At 40.5% G+C, this 24,548-nt stretch overlaps 1 protein-coding gene across 2 annotated transcripts in view; it reads left to right on the top strand.

The window, feature by feature from the left end:
* Window positions 1–24,548, top strand: part of pappaa (pregnancy-associated plasma protein A, pappalysin 1a) — a 314,646-nt gene that overhangs the window by 118,881 nt on the left and 171,217 nt on the right. For both annotated transcript variants that reach the window (XM_078550327.1, XM_078550328.1), the window contains exons 11-13: window positions 17,716–17,829; window positions 21,284–21,419; window positions 23,434–23,647. In XM_078550327.1, the coding sequence (XP_078406453.1) occupies window positions 17,716–17,829; window positions 21,284–21,419; window positions 23,434–23,647 (464 nt within the window). The remainder of the gene's footprint in view (window positions 1–17,715; window positions 17,830–21,283; window positions 21,420–23,433; window positions 23,648–24,548) is intronic.

Raw genomic sequence — 24,548 nt, forward strand, 5'->3', positions numbered from 1 at the left:
GTCCCTCAGTGTGTGTGAGTGTGTGCCCTGAGATGGACTGGTGTCCTGTCCTGGGTGTACCCAGCCTCACGCCCATTGCCTGTTGGGATAGGCTCTGACTCCCTGGGACCCTGAATTGGATAAAGTGGTTCTGGAAAAGTGAGTGAGTGAAAACTCAAGGTGTGCATGACAGAAACATAATTCTGAAATATTTCACAAGAAGCAGATGGATAAAATGCAGGCTTACTATTTTGCCCACTCATGTCTACTTTGTTGATTTTACGGTTCTGTCCCTGAAAGCAGTAAATAGTAAGCAGTGAAATGAAACTAGCACTTGTTCGGCTAGTGATTAATTTGGTGTTTCCATAGATTTAATTTCTGGCCAAAGCATACCTACCATCAGCTTGGAGAGCAGACAGGTCCCTGTCTATCCAATGTTGATCCAGTGACTATCTTCAGATCTGAACGGTAGCAATTTGATAGATTTTGTGAAAACATCACAAGCTCATTAAACCGAATAAAATTCAAAGTCAGACAGTGCAACTAATTAAAATGTTTGCACTCGTTCCCATATGCACTGAAAGGAATGAAACACATATTTAAAATATCTTACTTAAAATGTTAATGGGTACACTGCCATAGTGAGCAAAATGTTCCCTGTATCCAGTTGTTCCCATTAAGCAAACACTCTAAGATCTTGGGGAAATTAATTGTGCTTGAGCAAATTTCTTTTGAAGTAAATGTTCCCATTAAAAAGGTGCATTTTAACTGGTATGTACTCTATATGCCATTGCCTGCCCCACAGGGAGCATTTTTGATGGTATAAGTGGGTACAGATTATTTCCATCTCAGTCATTTTTTGGCATTTAGTTGTAGTGCTGAACCTGAAATTAATGATTATACTGTGCATACATGTTTCCACTGGTGAAATAGGTTTGAGACATATTGTAACCCCATAGGCTTTTTGGAATGTCCATGGTTCAATGTCATACACTATACACAACAAAGATGTTGTTTTAATGTTTTGGAATGACAAAATTATTTAAAATATCATTGATGGAGGGGGTAGTGGGGGTGGTGGAGCGACGGCAGGTGGTGCTGTTGCCAGTCAGAATATTGTCTTTCCTCCTCTGTTACCTAGTTTCGGATCCAGTGCTCATTGATGAGACGAAGGTCTATTCACTGCTGATTGTAAGATTCCAGATTGAATTGAGTTTGTACAGAGAAGTAATGCTGCACTTCAAAAAAAGTAATCCACTGTTCACATAGGATATTTGAACGGTCATAACACATGATAAGCATGCTATAGAGATGGAGGTTTTGTTTGTCCTGTCAGTCTGACTTAGTTTATGAGATGGTTGCCTCCGAGTTGTAAGTTACCTTTAGGTTCAGGCCCCACTGCAGAGCCTGAGCTCCAAATCAAGATTGACATTACCAGTGTCCTGGGTAACATTCTTCCTTCAATCAACAACACCCACCACCACCCCTCTCAAAGATCTAGTGGCCATTCATCACAAAGCCATTTGTCAGATTTTGCTGTGCTCAAAATGTGACTTAAAGTTGCACATTTAACAAAAACCATTGTGCCTTATTGTTTGGAACATTATTGAGAGATGTAAGGAAATGCCACGTCAAAGCATTTTGTTCTTTTGCTCTAGTTAGAATGCCAATACAACTAAATACTTTTGTATTTCATCTGCCAGATGGGTCCAAAGGAAAGATTTGTGTGAATGGATCAATTTTACGTGTGCCTGAAAACCCTGCATTTTCTTTAGGTTTTCACTTGAAAAAGGCTTTTGGCACATTTGAAAAACTAGAGTGAGCTACATTTAAAAAAAATGTAATGGGTGACTTGTTATAATTGCGAACTTAAGTAGCTGCAGAAATAACTATGTTCCAACAGCAATCACCACATACCACTGAATTAGTTACTGTTTCAATTGAAAAGAGCAACAAGAATACAATCCTACTTCACAGCATATGGGGAAATATTCCCCACTGGAAACAGTAAAAGTGATATTGACTTGCTTGTTAGTACTGGTTAGTTAAGAGTGTCCTGTATGATACAATGGTTTTTGATTGTCTAATCTACAGGAGGCCCTGGAAGCTAAGACCGATAATACAAATGCACACCTTTCACCAGTTGACCTCAAAGGAGCATTTCTTAAGTAATGTGTTAATTTTATTTACAAAGTAAAGAACAGATGAACAAAATTAACACATTACTTCAGTTGTCTTTAGGATGAGGACATGCAGGCTTACATCATATGATGGTGACTCAGTGGAAAACTAATGTACAATAGATCCCCACCTGCTTGGCACTAATGATAATAATGTTAATGTGAAGTAAAAGGATTATAGTGGTAGGGCTGTGTGCTTCTGTAGTTCAATGAGTGATGATATTGGAAAGAGGAATGGCAAGTGAACAACATTTGGAAATATCCCAATATCCTACATTAAAGAGAGATTATTCCCATTTGGTATCCATTTGATAAGTTGCATTCACCACAAACTCTCCTATATATATCAGTTGTGCTACAAGGCCAACAGCAGAAAATGGCCTTTGTTAAACTGGTCCCGTCAAAATAAACAAATAAACCACAAATTTAAAAACAATAAAACAATGACAATGGAATTTGTTAACCATTAAGGTAACCATTAAGGTGCCTACATTAAGCAATCAAGATACTACTTAATTAAAACCAAATCCATTTGTAAGTGTGGTATATATCAATTTCCTTTGGTCACAGCCAATCTGTACCCTGGCACAGATTTTAAGAGCCTTACTGTAAAGAATAAGAAAATATGAAGTAAATCCATCTAAAACTCTAATTGTTATCACATTTGGATCCTAGTTAATGATCCTGTTGCTTGTAGCTGATCTGTGGTGCAGAGCAAAACATGTAGAAAGAGTGCTAAATACTGGTCATTAGTCAAAAGGGAAAGAAAAGCCCTGTACTGAAAGGATAACAAATCAGGACAATTCCCCCATGTCTAAACTGATCATCTGCCAGGTAGTCTGCTGTTTACCAAGAACCCAATTGGAGAGGCTTACACCTATAGTTGAGGGCTGGAATCAGTCCCACACACGTTTCAGGAAACCAGCGAATGACACATTGGTGTAAGAACTGCTGCTCAACTTTAACATCCTGGTTTAAAAAAAACATTCTCTGTTGGCCACCTCAAGTGCCCTTATGTGATTCTTGCGTGAGGGCCACTTCTGTAGTGGCAAGATGACAGATAACCTGACCTTTGTTTTGCCAAAATTCTTTTTACAGGAGCAGCAAGCAGAGCTTTAACCCTTAACCCTGCCATTTATTAAATTTTGTTCCAGTCCAGTAACAATAAACGTTCAAATCAAAGAGCCAAAAAACAAATCGCTAGACTCCACTAATTCTGCTGATGGACTTTATAGGGTAGATCTTGACTGTGTGATAGTGACTTCAATGGAATTATAAATCGGGAGTGGTGTAAAACCCTGGCTGATCATTTGCTATCACCCTTATTACATTATTGCACAAAGTCAAGATCTATCAATTTATTTTTTATATGCTGGAACTTTCATTTGCTTCTAAGTTATGTTTTATTCTCTCTTTCTCTTATTACATCTCCACCCACTCACACCAGTTAGTTCCCCATCTTGACCCATTAGGAAGCCAGATTGTTCACAGTTTGGCCAGTGTTATGATTGATCCGTCTTGAGGGAGAGACGAGAATGGTCCCAATGGGATGGGCCATCCGGTTTTGCCTCTTACTGCTTCCTTTGGCTGTCACAACTGAGATTTTGTTCCAATTCACCAAACTCAGCAGAGGTCAAAGGTCAAACCTGGGACCTTCCTGATCCACATGGCTCAATTTGATGCCACATTGCACACTTTCCCTCCAAACCATTGGGAGAACTACAACCGAGATGTTAACTGGCTGGAGGATGGCTGGCACATGGCTTTACAGTGCCTGGTGGGTTTGGAACGCTCACAGGCACAACATACTGACTACAGAGTTCATATATCTGGCCGTCATGCTCGAAAATTCATTCACCATTATAAAATTCAACATTTTTTTTTATTTTCCTCTGGCAACATCTCTCTGGCTCACCTCAAATGTTCATTTCTCATTCATGGGAAAAGGATTGGAGATCACCTGTTGCAACACGACTTGAATCACAATTGGCTTAACCTCATTTGCCTATATAATGACATTCAATGCACTACAAAAAAGAAAACAAATCACTAGTGCACTTCTTCTGAGGTGATTTTGAAGTATGATTAGTGTGCTGCATAAATGAAGAAAGTATATTTTACATACTTAGCAGTACTATTGTTAAGTTCAAGGGGCATTATGCTCAGTTCAGAAAGGAGTGGTTGTATTTGTTTCTATAATCTTGTGTGACTTCATTCTGAAATAAAGTAAATTGAATCGTAACGATATTTGTTCTGGACAGAGAGAGAGATATATATATAACTGGTGACCTACACAAATTAATGGGGCTTGAGTTACTTAAGGCAGAGAAAGAGAAATACACCCACATCTTAATAATTGGGACAAACACTTATGCCTCTCAACTTAGCATATTACACCTCCCCCACACACAGTTTATTTTTGAAATTGTTTTTAAAGGACATTTGTGATATTATGACAGCAATGTGGCTTCAGCTTCCCATCTGCAGCAAATAAATACTGTATATAAGATAATAAATGGCTGGCAGCAAGTTATAGGACAGTAATTCAATTGAGCAGTACTGATGATACAATAAACCTCGAGAGTGAAGCTTAGGCGATTTACAAATGTCACCAGAACTGCTAGGTGGAATTACTGCCTCATACCTGCTGCCAGCTCTCTGTTATTCTTTATAATATGTTGTATATTGTCTGTTTTTTAAAAAGTGTCTTATATTGTTTTATAGATCTTAAGACACTGTAATTTAACTGTTATACTGTTAGTGCCATAGTTAAGGTAGTATAGATGATAAAACAAAGGAGCTGGAGATATAAATTAAAGGGAGAAGGGTTCCCTGGCCCAACCCTTTCCAATTTCCCTTTTCCTAAAGGCATCTGACGAGGAAAGGGAGCCATCTTGTCCATGTGGCTCTTCCATGTGTGAGACTCCAGTCAGTGCAGGTTGTCATGCTATCCAGCTATAAGCAGCATCACAGGCAAAGCTGATCTGGAAGTTCATACAGGCACACTTTCCAGCAGAGCTCCCTGGACTGCCAGACCAGGCATGATTACCCCAGTTGATTGATCTTCTCCTAACCTAGTGTCCCTCAGGCCAACTGTAGCAAACCAACCAATACTCCAGCCAATGTAAGTTGGCTCGACACAGACCACAAATTGACCCTGGGGCCTTCTGATCTGTTTGGCTTGCTATTGCACCATAAGATCTGTTTTACCCATTAATCCATCAGAGTAGATCTTAAAAGAAATAGACCACAGCAAAATACATCATACATGTCACATTACAAATGAGTCCAGGACAAGCGTCCTTGGCTCCATAGGTTAATAAACACTGAAATATTCAATCTTGGGCAGTCTTTTTTAATAAAACTTTAACAAAACCAACCTGACCTTGCATGATATTAAAGCTTATAATATGCAGAAGGAATCGTAAACTTTCAAAGCTTTTAGTTGCACCATTTAAGTGTCACACTCGTGGTGAACCTTAGGACAGAGGAGCTGCACTTCAAAACTAAGCATCTGTTAAGAATTGTGTAATAGTTCGTTCTTGTATTTGTCTGCACTCCCAGAGCAATTTATGCAGTTATGACTGTGCTAGCCAGCCAAATTAATAATGCTCCAATGGGCATGTTTATGTCGTGGAACTGCTTATACTCAAAAGTGTTGAAGCTGCTGCCACTCTTTATTTGCCTCATTTACATTCTGTTATGGAACCAAGAGGACTAGCAAGTACTTTAATCGAGGGAAAGGGTGGTGAATTTATGGAAGAGTTTGAAGAGGTGATTAATGTTGACAAATTCAAGAGGAAACAGGATAGATATTTGTCAGTGAAAGCAATTGAGAGGAATGAAAGACAGAGAAATTTACGATATTATTTTAACTTTAAGGTTCAATAGTTTATTCCCTTCCTGCACATTCTCATGCTTCCACGTAAAGCCAGTCGCTTGCTTTTGACAATCACGATCGTGGCATAAAGCAATTGCACTGCATGACATCTTCTTGATTTTTACATTTCTGCCCACAATGAGGCTTTCCAGATGAGAGCCGAACACCTAGCGCAGAATGGGTGTTTGTGGCATTTGATGCCATCCCTGGTCTGCATTCATGTTTACCACCCTCGCTAACCAGACCCACGTGTCTCATTTATAGCACTCTGCCAGCTCCTGCAGCACCAATAAATAAATGTAGGATTCATAGAACATCTTTCATCTCTGCCCATCCCCACCTCCCCAAAAAGGGTTGGGGTGTTATATATTTTAAGCAAATAACTAAAATTAATATTCCAGTTGTGCCTGTGATGCGAACATATAAACCTCAGAAAAACACAACTACTGCCTTTCGAGTAAACCGGTGGATTTCTCTTCGTATTGCAAATCTGATCATTTCCTCAGAGACCAACAGCATTAGATGCATTTGCTGAATGGCAACCATTGAAGGTTGATTGTGATACATTTATGGCAAAATGTACCACTACAGAGGGGAAGAGCTGCAAAAATCATTTAAACAATGAAAGGGAGTTGGGTTCGAGCAGAGGCTGGAAGAGACCTCACTTGTATGCCTCTCACAGCAGTCTGTAAATAGTGAACACTTTGATTTTAATCATCCCCTGCAGATGTGTGCAATCACAGAGGTTAATAGCAGTCCCACTATGCACTTGAAGCTGGGGTCCTGCTAACTGAGGTGTTTGAGAGAGAATATCAATATAAACAAGGACAATTATCAGACAGCAGTTAACTGCAAAGTGGCCTCTGGAAAAAAAATTACCATTGGATAGAAAAAATGTGGGTTAGCAGCAGTAGAGTCCTTAAGTATTTCCCTTTATGTTATAAACGACTTTGAAGTCATTTGTGGTTTCCAAGGCATTAACAACTAACAAAACCTGATTACCCAATTTTTATGTCTCTTGTGATTTGAATTTTCATTTATTGTCAGCCATAGACAACAATAAATCTTTAAAGATAGCCCAGCAGCACAACAGCAGTAGTTAGCAAGATATTTGTGTATTTTTAGAGCTTGCTTTCCCATGCTACTCAGCTGTCATTAACTAATGCATAACAAAGTAGTCTGCCATCACAAGTGAAGGGTTCCCAATCAGAGCTGTTTTGATCAAATAATTTTTCACATGAAAGAGTTAGGACCTGAATAGTGTTTAATTGTGATCAGTTTACTTTGGTCTCTGACAACCCTGGGTGGCCATTAATGGAGCACACTGGCAAATTTACATTAGAATATAGGGTTTTAGGATTGAGACACATTGCTCCGTATAGTGGCTTGAATGGGCTGTGCCAACAGTGTGACAACAGTCCCTCTGCATAAAGCTTCACCAGGCAGAATATGGGTTCCTGAAGAAAAAGCCTCATTGCTGACTTTGGAGATAAGTAAAACTTTGTGATCATTCGTTTCTGCCTGAAGAATCAACAAGATTTGCAAGTCAAAGAAAACAAACATTTTCCTTCACACTGCCATGGTCCATGGTGTACAGCAACATTTTGCTGTATGGCACAAAGGCACGAATAGGGGTTTTATTAACTCTGGGAGTGAGGAAAGTAATTTTATGTGAATGCAGTAACTATTGGAGGAAATTAAGGAAAGAAAGCACTTGCATTTATACAGCGCCTTTCATGACTTCAGGACATCCCAAAGCACTTCACATCCAATTAAGTACTCTTGAAGTGTCGTCACTGTCATAATGTAGAGGAAGCATAGTAACCAATTTCTGAACAATCAGGTCCCATACACTGCATGAGATAAATGACCAGATAACTTGTTTTAGTGATGTTGGCTGAGGGATAAATATTGGCCTGGACACCGCGAGAACTCTCCTGTTCGATAGTGCATGATGTTTCACAGGAGGTTTAGTTTGTATCTGCACTGAGAAAGCTGATCTCTGTTGGCAACTAAAAGAGAGAAAGAATTTGCATTATATGGTATTTATATGTGCACAGGAAATGCAAACAAACATCTATAGGTCAAATGAGCAGCTTAACTGTTTCAGTGATGTTGGTTGAAGCATGTATGCTGGCCTGGACAAGAGAAGAACTCATTGAAATTCTGGAAGAAGAGTCATATTCAACTTGAAACGTTAACTCTGTTTCCCTTTCCACAGATGCTGCCAATCCTGCTGAGTATTTCCAGCACTTTGCTTTTATTTCAGAAGTAGTTAGTGTTCTACCTTGAATAGTGTCCTGGTGTCTTGTGATCTTTTACTCCCAATCGAGGCAGTATTTGGACCTTTGGTATAACATCTCACCCTAAGGCAAAACCTCCAACAGTGCGGCACTCCTTCAGTAATGCACTTAACACATCAGCCTAGGTTATATGTTCAGCTCAAACACCCGAAAAAAGATTAAGTCAATGGTTTTCAAACACTTTTGTGTGGGGATTCTTCAGCAAATATTGACAAGCTCCTGAGGCTCCAAGTGCTAATTCTAGAAGACAGTGTCATCTACCAAATGAAAGCAGTGCTAACATTGCAGAAAATGTGTTTTATTAGTTTAAAAAAACATAAATAATGATAAATACAGATTTAAGATGATAAGAGGTAGGAGCAAAAGTAGGCCATTCGGCCCATCGAGTCTGCTCCACCATTCAATGAGATCATGGCTGATCTGATAATCCTCAACTCCACTTTCCTGCCTTTTCCCCATAATCTTTGAATCCCTTACTGATTAAAAATCTGTCTATCTCAGTCTTGAATATACTTAATGACCCAGCCTCTACAGCCCTCTGCGGTAAAGAATTCCACAGATTCACGACTTCAAATTCCTTCACATCTCTGTCTTAAATAGGCGACCCCTTACTCTGAGATTATGCCCTCTGGTCCTAGACTCTCCCACGAGGGGGAACAGCCTCTCAGCATCTATTCTGTCAAGCCCCCTAAGAATCTTAAATGTTTCAATATGGTTGGCTCTCATTCTTCTAAACTCCAATGAGTACAGGCCCAACCTACTCAACCTCTCCTAACAAGAAAATCTCTCCATACCCAGGATCAACCCAGTGAACCTTTTCTGGACTGCCTCCAATGCCAGTATATCTTTCCTTAGATAAGGGAACCAAAACTGTTCACAGTATTCTAGGTGTGGTCTAATTAGTGCCTTGTATAGTTTTAGCAAGACTTCTCTATTTTTATATTCCATTCCCTTTGAAATAAAGACCAACATTCCATTTGCCTTCCCAATTACCTGCTGAGCTTGTATGCTAGCATTTTATGATTCGTGCACGAGGACCCCCAAATTCCTCTGTGCTGCAGCTTTCTGCAGTCTTTCTACATTTAAATAATATTCAGCTCCTCTATTCATCCTGCCAAAGTGCATAACCTCACATTTTCTCACATTATATTCCATCTGCCAAGTTTTCGCCCACTCACTTAACCTGTTTAAATCCCTCTTTAGTCTCTTTGGGCAGAATTTTCCCCCCATCGGAGGGTAAGTTCAGGAGCAGGCGGGTACAGGCACATATCCAATCAGCACCCCCAATCGGGGGCACGCCGACATTTTATGTGGGCAGGCCAATTAAGGCCCGTCCAGCGTGACGTCCGTCTGGAAGCGCTGTGGACTCCCTGTGCGGGGGCGGGGGGGTTTTCCTAAGCCGAGAGTACGTTCGTACGCGCATGAAAAAACGCACTCATCTCCCTGAGGATAAGTGCTGCATCAGGGAGATCGGCGCCAAATTCAAAAATGTTAAAAAGAGAAAAATAAAATTTCCCTGGCCTGTCCCCTCATGTGACACTGTCACATAAGTTGGGACATGTCCATCACTTTTAGTTAAACTTTTATTAAATTTTTAAAAGCCCTCATGAATCCTCATTCCACCTGTGGATGAGGTTTCATGCTTTCTCTGAAGCCTGCCAGGGCTCCCAGCCTGCCCATCAACCTTTAACTACTGCAATTACTTTTTAAATGGCCTCAATTGGCCATTGATAGGTCAGCGGGCACACAGCTGATTTGGCTGCGCCCCCGTCGACCTGAAAATTAAAATGACACGGGGTGACATCGGGAGTTCCGCCCGATGTCATCCCGCGTCACTTTACGCATTGGCGAGCAGGCCCCGCTCCCCGCACGCCGACCGGGAAATCCTGCCCTTTGTGTCATCCTCACCACTTGCCTTCCCATCTATTTTTGTGTCATTCACAAACTTGGCGATAGTACCTCATCCAAGCCTTCCTGAAAATGCCCCCCTTATCCCAACTCTCTGGCCAGAATTTTCCCGTTGGCGATTTGGGAACAAGGCCTGCTCGCCGACGGGAAAATGACACGGGATGACGTCGGGAGGAACCCCCGACGTCATCCCGGTCCCTTTAAATTTTTAGGAATGCGGTCGGACAGCGAAATCAGCCAATTGAGGCCATCGACAGGGTCATTAAGATAATAAAAAACCCTGCCCGTCCAACCGTAAGGCTGGCAGGCAGGTCAGGAGCCCCAGCGGGCTTCTGAAAACACATGAAACCTCATCCACTGGTGGGATGAGGTTTCATGTTCGTTTTTAAAAACTAATAAAGCTTATGTGAGATTTATTAACATGTCCCATCCCGTGTGACATTGTCACATGAGGGGGACATGTTAATAATTTTTTTATTTTTCTATTTTTCATGATTTTTAAGTTGTCACTGATCTCCCTGAGACAGCACTTAGTCTCAGGGTGCAGCGTGCTCTTTCGTGCACATGCGCAAAAGAGCGCACTTTGACAGATGGGGAATCCCTCCACCCCCCTGCACAGGAAGCGCAAAGCACTTCCTGTCGGGCAGGCCGCTGGGCGGGCCTTAATTGGCCCACCCACTCAAAATGGCGACGGGCCGTGTTTCTGCGGCGGAGTTCGGCTGCCCGCCCGCCGCCGAGCCAGTGGGGCCCGCCCGCCAATCGAGGGCAAAATTCTGCCCTCTTTCTTCTATTAGTCTAACCATGCTAATATACCAGCCCCAACACCATGGGCTCTTATCTTATCTTATTAAGTAGCCTTATGTGCAGTACCTTAACGAACGCCTTTTGGAAATCCAAATATATTACATCTACTGGTTCCTCTTTATCTATCTTGCTTGTTACCACCTCAAAGAATCCTAATAAATTTGTCAGGCATGATTTCCCCTTCATGAAGCCATGCTGACTCTGCTTGATTATATTATATATTTCTAAATGCTCTGCTATTCCATCCCTGATAATGGACTCTAACATTTTCCCAATGACAGATTTTAAGCTAACTGGCCTGTAGTTACCTTTTTTTTTTGCCTCCCTCCCTTTTTGAATAATATCTGTCAACAAACAGAATCCTGATTCTCTCACAGTCTCCTTGAGATCATTTCATGTATCCAGGGCGGAATTTTACCGCAGGGGCAGGGTGGAAAATATGGAGGGGTGGAAAATACGGTGAGCCGTTCAAAAGTTCATTGACTTCAGCAGGACCAGAAGATCCCGCCAGCGGGAGGGGCCGCAAAATCGCACCCCCAGGTATCCCAGTTTGAAAGCCAATGGATTTAGCAGGTCATTAGAAATATTTTTTTGGCAGAATTACTCCCAAAATTCAGCACAACCAGCACAAAAGATTGCAGAATTTTAAGTGCAAATTATATTCAGCACAAGTCAAATTTCTGCAATATTTTGTGCTGGTTCAAAATAAAAATATTGCGTTAGAAATCGGCCTTGGTCACAAAACTGGCCACAACCCCAGGATAAATTGTTCACCATTGCGACTTTCTGCTAAATTAAACTGGTTCTTTTGGACACTATAGAGGTGTTTTAAAAGCTTTTGAATGCAATTTTTATTTAACTTACTGGCTGCTGTACCTCAATGTAACTGTATATTTTTCAAAAATCATTTTCATTAATTTAGATAAAAGCAAAATAAAAAAAAACAGAAATAGCAAGAAATACAGAGATCTGTCAACAAACAGAATTCTGATCATCTCACAGCCTCCTTGAGATAATTTCAAATATCCCAGAGTCTGGGGTGGAATTTTTACCACAGCACAGGGGCAGGTGGAAAATATGGCGGGATATAAGCTCTGGAGAAGAGTCATATGGACTCGAAACGTTAACTCTGTTTCTCTCTCCACAGATGCTGTCAGATCTGCTAAGTTTTTCCAGCATTTTCTGTTTTTATTTCAATAATTTAGAATTGGAATACTCAAGTGGTGGATTGAAACTGTGATCACAAATGCTTATAATTCCATTTCCAGTTTTACTAACCAGACAGCACCAAGTTACCACTCTTAAATACATGAAATAGTTTTTAAAGCAAAGTATTTTTCAAAAGAAATATTTTCAACAACAGTACAATTGCACTAGTTCATGACAGGTTTTAAAATGTGCAAATAATTTTGAACAGAAACTTCAGGGAAAAAAACAATTTTCAAAATGGCCCCAAATCACAGATTGCACCCAAAACTGAAACTCTACCCCTTTATTTTAAATAATAAACACCTGGAGATGATTTAAAGGCACTAATCTGTCTTGGAAATCAGACAATGGTTCTAAATCAATCAATCTTTGCTCTTGTAATTTATGATAGCATTTGGACCCCTTGATCAGACTGTGGTTATTCTCAACACCTAATAGTATTCCCTATGTCCCACACATTCAGGTTTCTCTTGCACATTTTTTAACAACCAAGCTTGGCCTTTAAACTCTCTCAGCAAATTCAAAATATAAAATCAGTGGAATTAAATTCCTTTTTTTTTAAGGAAAAATGGGAGAATGTATGTTCCCCTGCAATAATTAACGATCTGCTTGTGAAATCATGGGAACATGCGACTTTTAACATATGATTCCTGGGAATCCAATTTCGTTAGTCGGTCATTAATTCTGAAGAAAAAAAAAATTCTCCCATTTTTCATCAAAAGAAGAAAAGGGACCCCCATGGTTTAAAATCCAATTATTGACCCCATTCACCCCCACCTTCAGTACAAGGCTGTGATTATGTTTTGTTGTGGATCGCCTTGTGTTCTATTTGACACTGGCTTATGGCACACACCTTGTTACAAGATACAAATCATGTAACTCCCAGGGACCATATTCAAAGTGCTGGAGAAGTGTCTATAATGTAATTTAAAACCCAAAATCTGAAATAAAGTGCTTTGGAGCAATAAAAGGCACAGGACTGAACAAAAGGTTTGTATTTGACAGTCCTCTTTAAGAGGAATTTATTAGTTCCCACTGGGTCTCCACATACCCAGAAAGTGTGCAAGTTTGGTTATGAAAGAAAGCGTTGCTTCTGGGTGGCTGAATGCCAGTGGGGAAATATAAAAGCTTACCAAGAAAAAAAAAATCACAAAGACTATGAATGCCTCTTTTGGGTGCTAGTCAAACCCCAAAAGTTTAGCTTGAACAAAATGATATTTTCATTTCTTGGGAATCAAAACCTCATTTGCAACTATTCACTTAGAGCAACGCAAGACTAAGCTGTCACCTATCGAGTTTGACTGTGATTTGTTATATGTATATTTGCCCCCACCTGCCATTTCTGTTACTGTTGCTTATAGAGGCTAAGGTTAATAACTGGATACTGTTATGCTCAGACTCGCCTGACATTTTGACACACTATTCACGGTTTATGAACAGCTTAAAAAATGTCCTGTTTTACTGCAATTCAGACTTGGAAAGGGGCTTTTTGCTTGACATTTGACCATTTTTTTCTCTTTTCGCAAAGAATTGATGAACTATACGAGATGCTTTCCTTTCGCTGTCGGGGGCTGAGAAAAGCGTCTTACTTTAGTTGTGTCAATGTATCTCTGATTAGTACTAAGTATATAGTAAATCGTAGGAGGCTTCATTTGGGGTTCTTCCGTCTGTCGTGGCAAGTAATGAGAATGCAGGACTTAAAAGGACAGAATCGCCTCCTCGTTCTTTCTCCCTGGGTGGTACTTGCCTTTAATCATTGTCTAGAAATGAACAGGAAAGGACAGGTCATCCTCTGTGTTTGAATTGCATTGCGCTATAGCATAATGTGATCTGTCAACGCGAGTTGTTTTCTTAAATTCAAGCTGTTTGAGGCATTTGAAAAATACAAAGAATTCCAGGTTTTTAAAAAAAGAGCCAAAATACGTTGTGATTTGCATGACAAGCCTCACCACCACCCTCCCCCTCCACTCTGACACCCCCACACCCCAACCAGGAATAACACTGCCCATGGTGGGAGGCTCAGAGATAACTTTAAGCTCTAAATAGGCAGCATCTGTTTTACTGGGCTTTACATCCACTTCTCCAATGTAGTCTTGCTTAACAACAAAAGGAAATGGATCACACACAATAACTGGTAGCTTACACTGAGGTCCAAATAGTTTGAACTGTAATATTAATTTCTGCTCAGACCAAAATTTGAGCTTTATTGCACTCTATGAGCCAAAGTCTCATTTCCACACTGCAAAGTTACCTAAAATGGGTTTGATGTTCACAACATTCAGATGAGCACTCTTTACAAATTGAACTCATTTCAGGCTTAGCTTGCAAACCTCATGCATTAGAGTCCTGATCACTGGATGAAAAGATCACACTGCTGGTTATTACCATCCAGTTTACAGCAACCCTTGCCAAATAAAATGGCACTTGAAAACATCACGGCTGCCGGCGTTGGTGCAATGTCTCCAGAGCTTAACACCTTGGTAGCTGAAGGAACAGTCGTCATTAAAATTGGGAATGCTCAAGAGGCCAGAATTGGAGGACTGCATACATCTCAGAGGATTGTAAGGCTGGAGTAGATTATAAAGACAGGGAGTGGTGTGGCCAAGGATGAGAAGCTTAAAATCGAGGCAATGCAAATGGGATCCAATATGGGTCAGCAAGCACAGAGAAAAGCCATACCTCGAGCTGCAGGTATTGGGCCTACCAAGTTTGTAGAGTGCTGGGGTGTGAGTTTGACCTGAACTGTGCTATAATTCCATCATAAAACAGCTCAGATACTGATTTGAGTTAAGGAGTATCATGCTTTATTAGCATAAGAAATTCTTCAAAATGTGGTATTTGTGCAAACTTATAGCAACCACCATGGATATCTTGACTAGGGAAAGCAATTTAATATCCTTAAGTTGGGAATTAATAGGTAATGCTATAGGGATGGATGTCCTTGAAAGAATAGTTATATATTGGGTCTCATTCAAGTCGGATTAATGAGATAAATGGCCTTCTCCCACTTTGCATTTTCACATGTTATTTCTTAACCACTCCCTTAGGCGAGTTTGAAGAGTGGGAAGATAAAGAAAACTTGGCCAGTAACAATATCATCTGTAATATCGAGGCTACATTTAATAATCAAATGTTTGAGAAGTTTTGCTGCAATATCCCATCCAAACCAAACTTTTACAAATAGCCCCTTCTGCTTTTCCCTTCTTCAATAGTATGATGTGACATGTATTAGTTCTAACCTCCAATATCAGAAATGCTCCCATCCGCCCCTATTTTCTCCTCTGCTCTCCGGAATGGGTTGGGATACAGTTTAAAAGATGTTCAGAGCAAACATCATTACCTCTTCCCATGTAGCTGTTCTATATGTATGAGCTTTGATGATTAAAGTCAGCTGGGTGTTCAATCATGGAATGCATCACAGCCAAGCCCCATTCTATCTTTACCTGAACTTCACAAGTGCACTTTAGCAGCAGGGGTCACTGCATAACAATTAGGGGAGCAAAACTTGCTTTATTTTATTTCCCCATGCCCATGCAATTGTCTTGGCTGAAATCAACTAATTCAATTCAGACCAGTGATTGAACTGTCCAACTTGGGAGGTGTCAGCTGTGGCTCAGGTCATAGCACCCTCGCCTTTGAATCAGAGGGTTGTGGGTTCATGTCCCACTCCTGGAAAACCAAGAACTGTGATTGTACGCAGAAGAGTTGCAATCTGTGACTGTTGATAACTCAAAAGAGTTTGGAACACATAAGCAAGGCTGACATTTCAGAACTCTACTATCAAGCACTGTCAGCGATGCTGTCCTTCTGACGAAAGCATTAAACTGAGGCTCCAAATGGAGTTCAGGTAGACATATAAACATCCAATGGTGCAATTCAAAGAGGAGTGTCATTTCAGTGTCTTGGGCAACATTGATCCTGCAACCGAAAAGAATAGATCTTTTATGATATGCGCTGAATGTAAAATCTTGCTACATGCAAATAGACTAGCACTTTCATAGTAAAAAAGTGATTACACATCAAAACATTAATTTATTGGCTGTAAAGTGCACTGAAATATCGGTGGATGTAAAAAGCACTCTATAAATGCAAATCTTTTTTTTCAACCTTGGAAATGTATCGCCGTTCCTTCACTGTCACTGGGTCAAAATCCTGGAACTCCCTCCCTAGCAGCACTGTGGGTGTACCTACACCACATGGACTGCAGCGGTTCAAGAAGGCACCTCATCGCCACCTTCTCAAGGGCAATTAGGGATGGGCAATAAATGCTGGCCTAGCCAGTGACGCCCACATCCCGTATATGAATTTTAAAAAAACTTTCTGCTTTGGAAGGCTCTAAAGATTCAGAAATAACTTCAGTAAATCATTTAATTGTAGCTGGAAAGCAAAATTATGAAATAAAAATAGAAAGTGTGCAAGATATTCAGCAGGTCTGACAACATTTGTGGAGAGAGACACAGAATTAACACTTTGAGTCAAATATGACTCTTCTTCAGAACTTAAGCAACTTACGCAACCAACTGTGTTCTGAAGAAGATTTCTATTCAACTTGAAACGTTAACTTTGTTTCTCTCTCCACGGATGTTGCCAGACCTGCTGAGTATTTCTAGCACCTTCGGTTTTTATTTCAGATTTCCAGCATCTGCAGTGCTTCACTTTTATTTAAGCAGAATTGTGACTTTGCTTCAAATGGACTGAGCAGGCTCAATAGAAACACTTACTTTCTCATGTCTGTCCAACTCTGAATATTTCTCGACAGCCAGTTACTGAGTAACAGTAGTTCTGTTTGAGTATTGAATCAGGCCGAAAAAGTTGCTGATAGTTCATTAGTTTTGGATGTAGAAAGACCTACTAATTGTTCTTTTGCAGTTTAGCAAAGTACAATTGCTAACTATTAGTGCTCATTTGAAGCACTATGGGACATTTTATTATGTTACAGATGCTATATAAATACAAGTTCTTGTGGCTGTGGTATTATTGAAATTAATTTTAGCCCAGTCAATCTTGCAGTCAGGGACATAATTTCCAAATTTGGGTGTGTGAGTTGGGTCTCAGAATGCGCAATTTTTATGGTGTGCAATATAAAATCTGGTTTCCACAGCATCAGAAGTGGGGTGGGGGGGGAGGGAGAAAAACATGGAAACCACTCACAATCCAGAAATGCCACAGGAAACTCCAAGATGATGTCACTGTCTCTGCAGGAGCACCAGTTGATAGTTTGTAACTGTTTTAGTTTTGCTTTCCCCATTGTCCCTGGTATTTCCATCACTGTGATGGCAAGAAATTTGGCTCAACAAAGGACAGTCTGAGCCAGCATAATTTGGCACAGCACAGGTATTTTCTGCAATCTGTGCTCACTTGAGTTAAATACACGCAGCATCTTTGTCTCGATTTGCAGGTGCTTTCCTTATATTATTGGCATATAAATTAACACAATTGTACTCTCCTTCAGGTGTGCAAGACCAGGGTCATCGACTTGTCGGATGGAGTGGCTCAGTATGCTTGGTTCCCATGCATGGAAGCATTTCACAGCATTCCATACTTCAGAGCAAAATATTGGCTAAAGGTAGGTAGATCACATCGGAGGCCTTGAAATGGACCCCAAAGCCAACACACTATATTTAAGTGAAATAAACAAATTTTAATAATTATATTTCTTCCTCCACCCCCCCCCCCCCCAAATCTCTCACCTCATATTTTGATGGTGCTGCCTCATGTAGTGGGATAATTTCATCATTCTCTACCACCTCAGGACATCGGGCCATTGACCATTCTTTGCTTCTGAGCTACTTGACCATAAGGAGGATTAGAGTGGAAACAGGGTCTCTCCTGAACTTTCTAGTAATAATCATTCTGGCAATTATCTTATCGCTGTATGCTAATTAACTCTGTGTTTTGCTTTATTTATTCATGGGCATCACTAGGCCAGCACTTACTGCCCTTGTTCAGAGGGTATTTTAAGAGTCAACCACATTGCTATTGGTCTGGAGTCACATACAGACCTGGTAAGGACAGCAGATTTCCTTCCCTAAAGGGCATTAGTGAACCAGACTTGAAATTAGACTTTTAATTCCAGATTTTTATTGGATTCAAATTTCACCATCTGCCTTGGTGGGATTTGAACCCAGGTCCCCAGAATATTACCCTGGGTCTCTGGAATACTAATCCAGTGACAATACCACTATGCCACATTATAGCTGTTACTTCACTTCAAAAAGTATTTCATTGGTGCTATATATACACAAGAGTTTTTTAAGCAACCATAAGCAGAAAGTCTGAACTATTTTTTGCCCCCCTCTTTCAGTTGGAAAGCTAAAGCCCATAAGAATAAAAACAGAAAGTACTGGAAAACCTCAGCAGGTCCAGCAGCACCTGGGGAGAGAGAGACAGGGTTAACATTTCGAGTCCAGTATGTCTCTTCTTTCGTTCCAAAGAAGTCATTTTGGACTCAAAACATTAACCCTGTTTCTCTCTCCGCAGGTCCTTCTGGACCTGCTGAGTTTTTCCAGTACTTTCTGTTTTTATTTCAAATCTCCAGCATCCGCAATATTTTGCTTTTATTTCAAAACCCATAGAACACCCTTAGCAGTAGTGAGCTGAAACTGGTAAACTCAGTACAGGCTGCAGATCAAATCTGGGACCTCCCTGGCCAGTATGGTTCAGTTCCATATGACACTGCGACTTTCCCTTTCCATCATTGGGAGAACACCAAATAACTAATTTCAGAATAGAATTTAAATGTGTACATTTTTTAAATAGGCCCCTAATGTTTTTTTTAAATCTTAAAAACAGCTTTGATTTTTTTTTTATTCATTCATGGGATGTGGGTGTTGCTGGCTAGGCCAGCATTTATTGCTCATCCCTAATTGCCCTTGAGAAGGTGGTTGTGAGCTGCCGGTAACTTTCTGTGTGACACCCTTGAAAATACTGACACACACGCACACGCATGCACACACGCACACACACACACACACACATCACAGGGACCCACTGCAAAAGCTGACACATTCAAATGGAGTCATTACAAAACACTGGCATACTCGCAAAGACGCATTGCAAATAGTGACATATTCTCAGGCACACAGAATAAATACTGTCACACTCCTAATGACCACTGTTAAAATTGATGCACTTCTGGTGATGTGTTATGAATATAAACACACTCCCCGTGACATGCTACAGTTACTGACACACTCCTGGTGACATGCTACAGATAATGACACATTCCCAGTGACACAAGAATGGACCTCTGAAAGACAGCATCTACTAGCCCAAAGGAATCATCTCTATCACTGTGGAAAATGTGTTCTTTTTTAACCAGTATGGCACTACAGAAGACAAGCAATAAAGAAATTGACTGACCCCGTGAACTCTCTGCGATATTCCTGAAGACCAGCTACAGTTTAGAAGCATCATTATAAAAACCTATGATTTATTGCACCAATAGTCACAGCAATCGCTGGCAGCGTTTCATAATGGGTGAAGGCAGTGGATAAGAGCATTATTGTTCAATCAGTGCCCCTTTTATAAGATGAGAAGCAGTAATCTGTCATTCTAGTAACATTAAGTCAAGGCTTTTATCACAAAATCCTAAATATATTTAGCCATTTTAGGAAGACTGCAAAAAAGAAAGAAATTGAATTTATGTTGCATCTTATGACGTCTTTAGAACATCCCAAAGTGCTTTGCAGCCAATAGGTTACATTTCTGAAGGACAATCACAGTTGTTATCCATGCAAACATAGCAGCCAATGCATGCACAGCAAAGTCCCACTGAGAGAAAATTACCAAATAATCTGTTTTTCGTAGGGTTAATTGAGGGAATATGGCTGGCCAGGAAACCGGAAAATGTCCATGCTTTTCTTCAAATAGTTACACAGGTTTTTTTATGTCCACAGTTTTGGTCTGATATCTCTCCTGAAAGATGGCCGATCTGACAATACAGCACTCCCTAAGCACAGTACTGACATGCCAGCCTAGATTATTTGCTGAAGTCTGTAATGGACTTGTACCTACAGCTCACAGTTTGTCAATTGAGCAGATAACCCTCCATTATTTTGTCTCCTGTTTTACCAATCAATAGGTGAGAATGGGGATTATTTTCACTTGAAAACTCATCCCTTGACATTTTTTCATCAATGGACAATTATATATAAATTGAGACACGTGACCCTATACAGATCAGGAGGTCTCAGGTTCAGTGGCTGGTCCATGCTGAGCTAATTGATCTCAGCCAGAATACTTAAATTGGCCGCAACCCCTTCACACTCTCCTAAGGAGTAGAGAAATTGGCCAGGGGTTCTGCTCCTGACCATTACCCTGCAATTTTTGTTGGTCAGCGCACATTGTAGACAGCCATCAGGCTTAACTGCAATGTTCTCTGCATTTGAAAAGGCTGGCAGCATGCACCTACCAAGTTCAGACATGAAGACTGACCTCTTGACTCAGGTACCAGAGCTGGAGAATAAGGAAACCTCAGGAATGGGGGTGGGGAGGTTGGCAAAAATATTTTTTTTAAATGCTAAGATACTAAAAAAGGTGTTTGGAGGAAAACTTATCTTCCTGAAGATATTCAAAGTAATAATGCTACGGTTTCACAGCAGTCTAAACAGGTCTGTTCCTTGAAAAGCACAAACAAACCAATAAAATACATTATGTAGTATAAAAACAGAAAACGTTGGAAATACTGTGTCTGGCAGCATCTTCTGGTGAAAGGCCACAGGCCTGAAAGGTTAGCTCTGTTTCTCTCTCCACAGATGATGCCAGGCCTACTGAGCATTTCCAGCATTTTTTGGTTTTATTTCAGATTTCCAGCATCCACAGTATGTTGCTTCTCTATACCATTTATTAACATTATGTCAAATAAAGTCAAATGGTGTATGAAAATTTATGTCACTTGAGCAGGGAAGCCATACCAGAGAAACCTTTTGACTTGAAAGTGCTTTCCCCCCACCTCCTCCTGGGCACTGGCCACCACCTCCTAACCAACTGTTAATCTTTATCTTTTTCTCTCTAATGAGGCCTACTTCACTCAACCCATGGTTGCTGCCGCTGTCATTGTCCACCTGGCTACTGATGGAAGTAGTCTCATGGATCAAAGGCAAGAATCAATCGCAGTTCAGTTGGTTGACACAAAGGATCAGAATCACGACCTGGGTAAGTCTTTTTCTTTTTGCAACACAATTTAGAAAGGATGTAGTTATCTCCAAGCCTGAAGGAAGTTCAAACGGCTCAATTAGTGGAGTGGCCCGTGTACTGAGGATCAGCACCATGAGGATACACATTGGGAATAACTCAAACAAAGAGCAGCAAGTGAAAAGAGTGAAAGGAAAACTAAGTGAGACAATCAAACACAAACACACATCTTTACTTCCTTCAAAAGATAATCTCACTTGTCTTTTAAAATGCACAAAGCTCTTTCTCAGTAAAAGCACACATTCACAATCAGTTCTTTTCCCTACTTGCCTTTGAGTTCTACTTATCACCCTTTCTTCCTCTTGAGTTTTTAATTTATTTAGGTGCGTTTACATGTTCAAGAGCTCACTGCTCTCCACCTGGTGCTCTACACTGGTCATTCACAAGATTCACTGTTCTCTACTACTGTTGAAACAAGATAAATTTAGCCTGATCATAATTTCAAGTATAGCTGACAGCGTGAAGAATGTGCATTTGCTGTTTGCTGTACTTTTAACACATAATGCACCATTTTTTATTGTCCTGGTTACACAGTAGCTATTACACCTATTGAAGTTTTACACATTGCATTGATGCAAAACCTACACTATTTCTGGGGCAAACTTTGACAAGTGAAGCCTTCCTGAATCTCATAGCAACTGCTACCTCTGCATTTCCTGGCCAGACCCAACAGTATAACTGTGCTTCCAGCTCACAACATTTAAGAACATATTTACACACCAACTGTGACCTTGTGGCAAAGCAGTCCCTAACAAGGATTTCTCATCCATGCCAAATTACACAGATTCGTCACAGCAGAACCTAAATCTCCAGCAGCCTCGAATCTCACACCCAAACTTCAGACCTCAACTCTTTAAAAATTTATAAGTACAAAGCAGTAGATAATCATCCCTCAATGTCTAAGATGTCAGAATGTCACTGATTTCAAAAGCAAGCAGTCAGATCTGGAACTCTCTTCTCCAAAAAGCTGTTGAGGCTGGGGATCAATGGAAATGGCCGAATCTGAGGTTGATAGATCTTTTTTTTAGTTAAGGTTATTAAGGAGTACAGAACCAGGCTAAATAGGTGGAATTCGGATGCAGATCAGCCATGGTCTAACTGAATAGCGAACAGACCCGTGGGGCTGAATGGCTTACTATACATATGCCCTTAGTTTGAAGTAGCCATGATAATGACACTCCAAAAACATGGCTAACTCAGTAGCAATTCCCTCTCATTTGTGACTTATAAACATGCCCTTAAATTAGTGTAAAACCAGTAGCTGCAGTACAACAGGACTGTAAAGTTCAACTTCTTTTCTTCTTCATTAAGTGCAGATAATTCTGCATTGCACAAAGAACAGAAGCATGAGTAAGGAAAATAAACCTTTCTTCATTAGTAAGTCACAGTGAATGGGAGAGGTGACACACATGTTTGGAAAGAATATCCATTTGCTGCAAAACAAATTGTAAAACCATTCAGTTTTCTACAATGCTTTCCATGCTCTAGGTCTGTGATTTTGAAGCCTCTCTGTGTAGGGAATCCCTGATAAACATTGAGCCAATTGCAGGGACCATCTGTTCTAACTTTTGAATGCTACGCAAAGGAAAAGAGTGCTATCACAGTGAAAAGGTTTTGTTTAACTAGTACATATCAACAATAGTGCACCGGTATGATGTACAACAATACAACAATCTGATAACAGATGGGTAGGCTTGATTATCTTGTGGAATACCAGTACAAAAATCCATCTTGCATATTTCTCAATCACTGGTCAGGAGAAGATAGAGGCTTTACTATCATAAACACACTCACTGAAAAACTGTGGTAGAATTACTCCACCTTTTTAAACACTTCAATAAAAAAATCATGCTCTCCTTGCTATCTGTCTAAAAGCTGTCTAAACGTATTTTTTTAATGAAAATTTGCAGTGACAAAGATTGGAATGCCTTGCTGATTTTTAACGACCAGTGTTTGTCTCCCGCCTTTTCTGCAGGAATGCATCTTTTGAACTGCAGGAACAACCCCCTCGTTATCCCTGTCATTCACGACCTCAGTCAGCCTTTCTACAGGACCTCGGCCATCCTAATTACCTTCCATTCACTGTACGTTGCCATCTCTGGGGTGGCCCTGCGCTCCTTCCACAACTTTGACCCCATTACAATTAGCAGCTGCCAAAGCAGTGAGATGTACAGCCCCACGGAGCAGAGGTGAGCCTCGATATCACCTTTCAACTTTTATTAATCGACGGTTCCCAGATAAAATAATGACACTGACAGAGTCAACTGCTCGTAAACTGCTTGTGGTTCTTCTTCAAAGCTAACACAATGGCAAAAAGATTTATCTCTTTCAAAAACAAAACAGGCAACAAAATTTACTGTGTAGAACAGAGGAATATAAACCAAAAAGGCTCTGGGTTCAATTTGAAATTATCTGATCTCAGGAAAGGGTAGTGTCTTGGGTGCTCCAATTGATATTAATGCCCTAAGCTGTATGAAAGAGTGGTGAAAATTAAATCTTGAGGTCCTGGGACCAGCTCCTGAGCCTTAATGGAAAATATGCTTCAGCCTGTGATGTTGATAAGAATAAGGTGTGTTGACCTCTGTGGACAACCAACCAGTGAACACCTGCTGCTCATTCAACCTCACACATGAAAAATGGCTTCTTGGGAGGGATCCTGGTATCCATGGCACCCAACTTTCATATGCTTAGGTGAGAGGAGGGAAGAAAAGGAAGAAAACTGTCAAAGAGGAGGGAAAACAAATTGGTGAAAAGTAAAAGCAAGCTCCATGGCACAGAATCTTCTAGAAAGGAATGTGAAATGTTTGTCTTGATCTGTGCAAATATTTGGCCTGAATTGTCTATTAAATATCAGGCGATAAGGCAAAATGCAACTGGAATTAGCAGGTTATGTTCACCTCAGTGAAGTTAACTAGACAGTCAACAGGAGCTGCATTGGGCCGATTGTGGACTCCAAGATTTATTGATAACACAGATGGGTGAACTGAAGGCATGAAAGCGTTGGAATGTGAAAAGGTTACCTTTTATGAGCTGTGATCTGCTTCTATTTCCATCTCATTAGTTAAAGTGGTGTTCCCTTTTACATTTGTA

The sequence above is a fragment of the Cetorhinus maximus genome, chromosome 10 (genome assembly GCF_964194155.1).
Source record: "Cetorhinus maximus chromosome 10, sCetMax3.hap1.1, whole genome shotgun sequence".
Taxonomy (NCBI): Eukaryota; Metazoa; Chordata; class Chondrichthyes; order Lamniformes; family Cetorhinidae; genus Cetorhinus; species Cetorhinus maximus.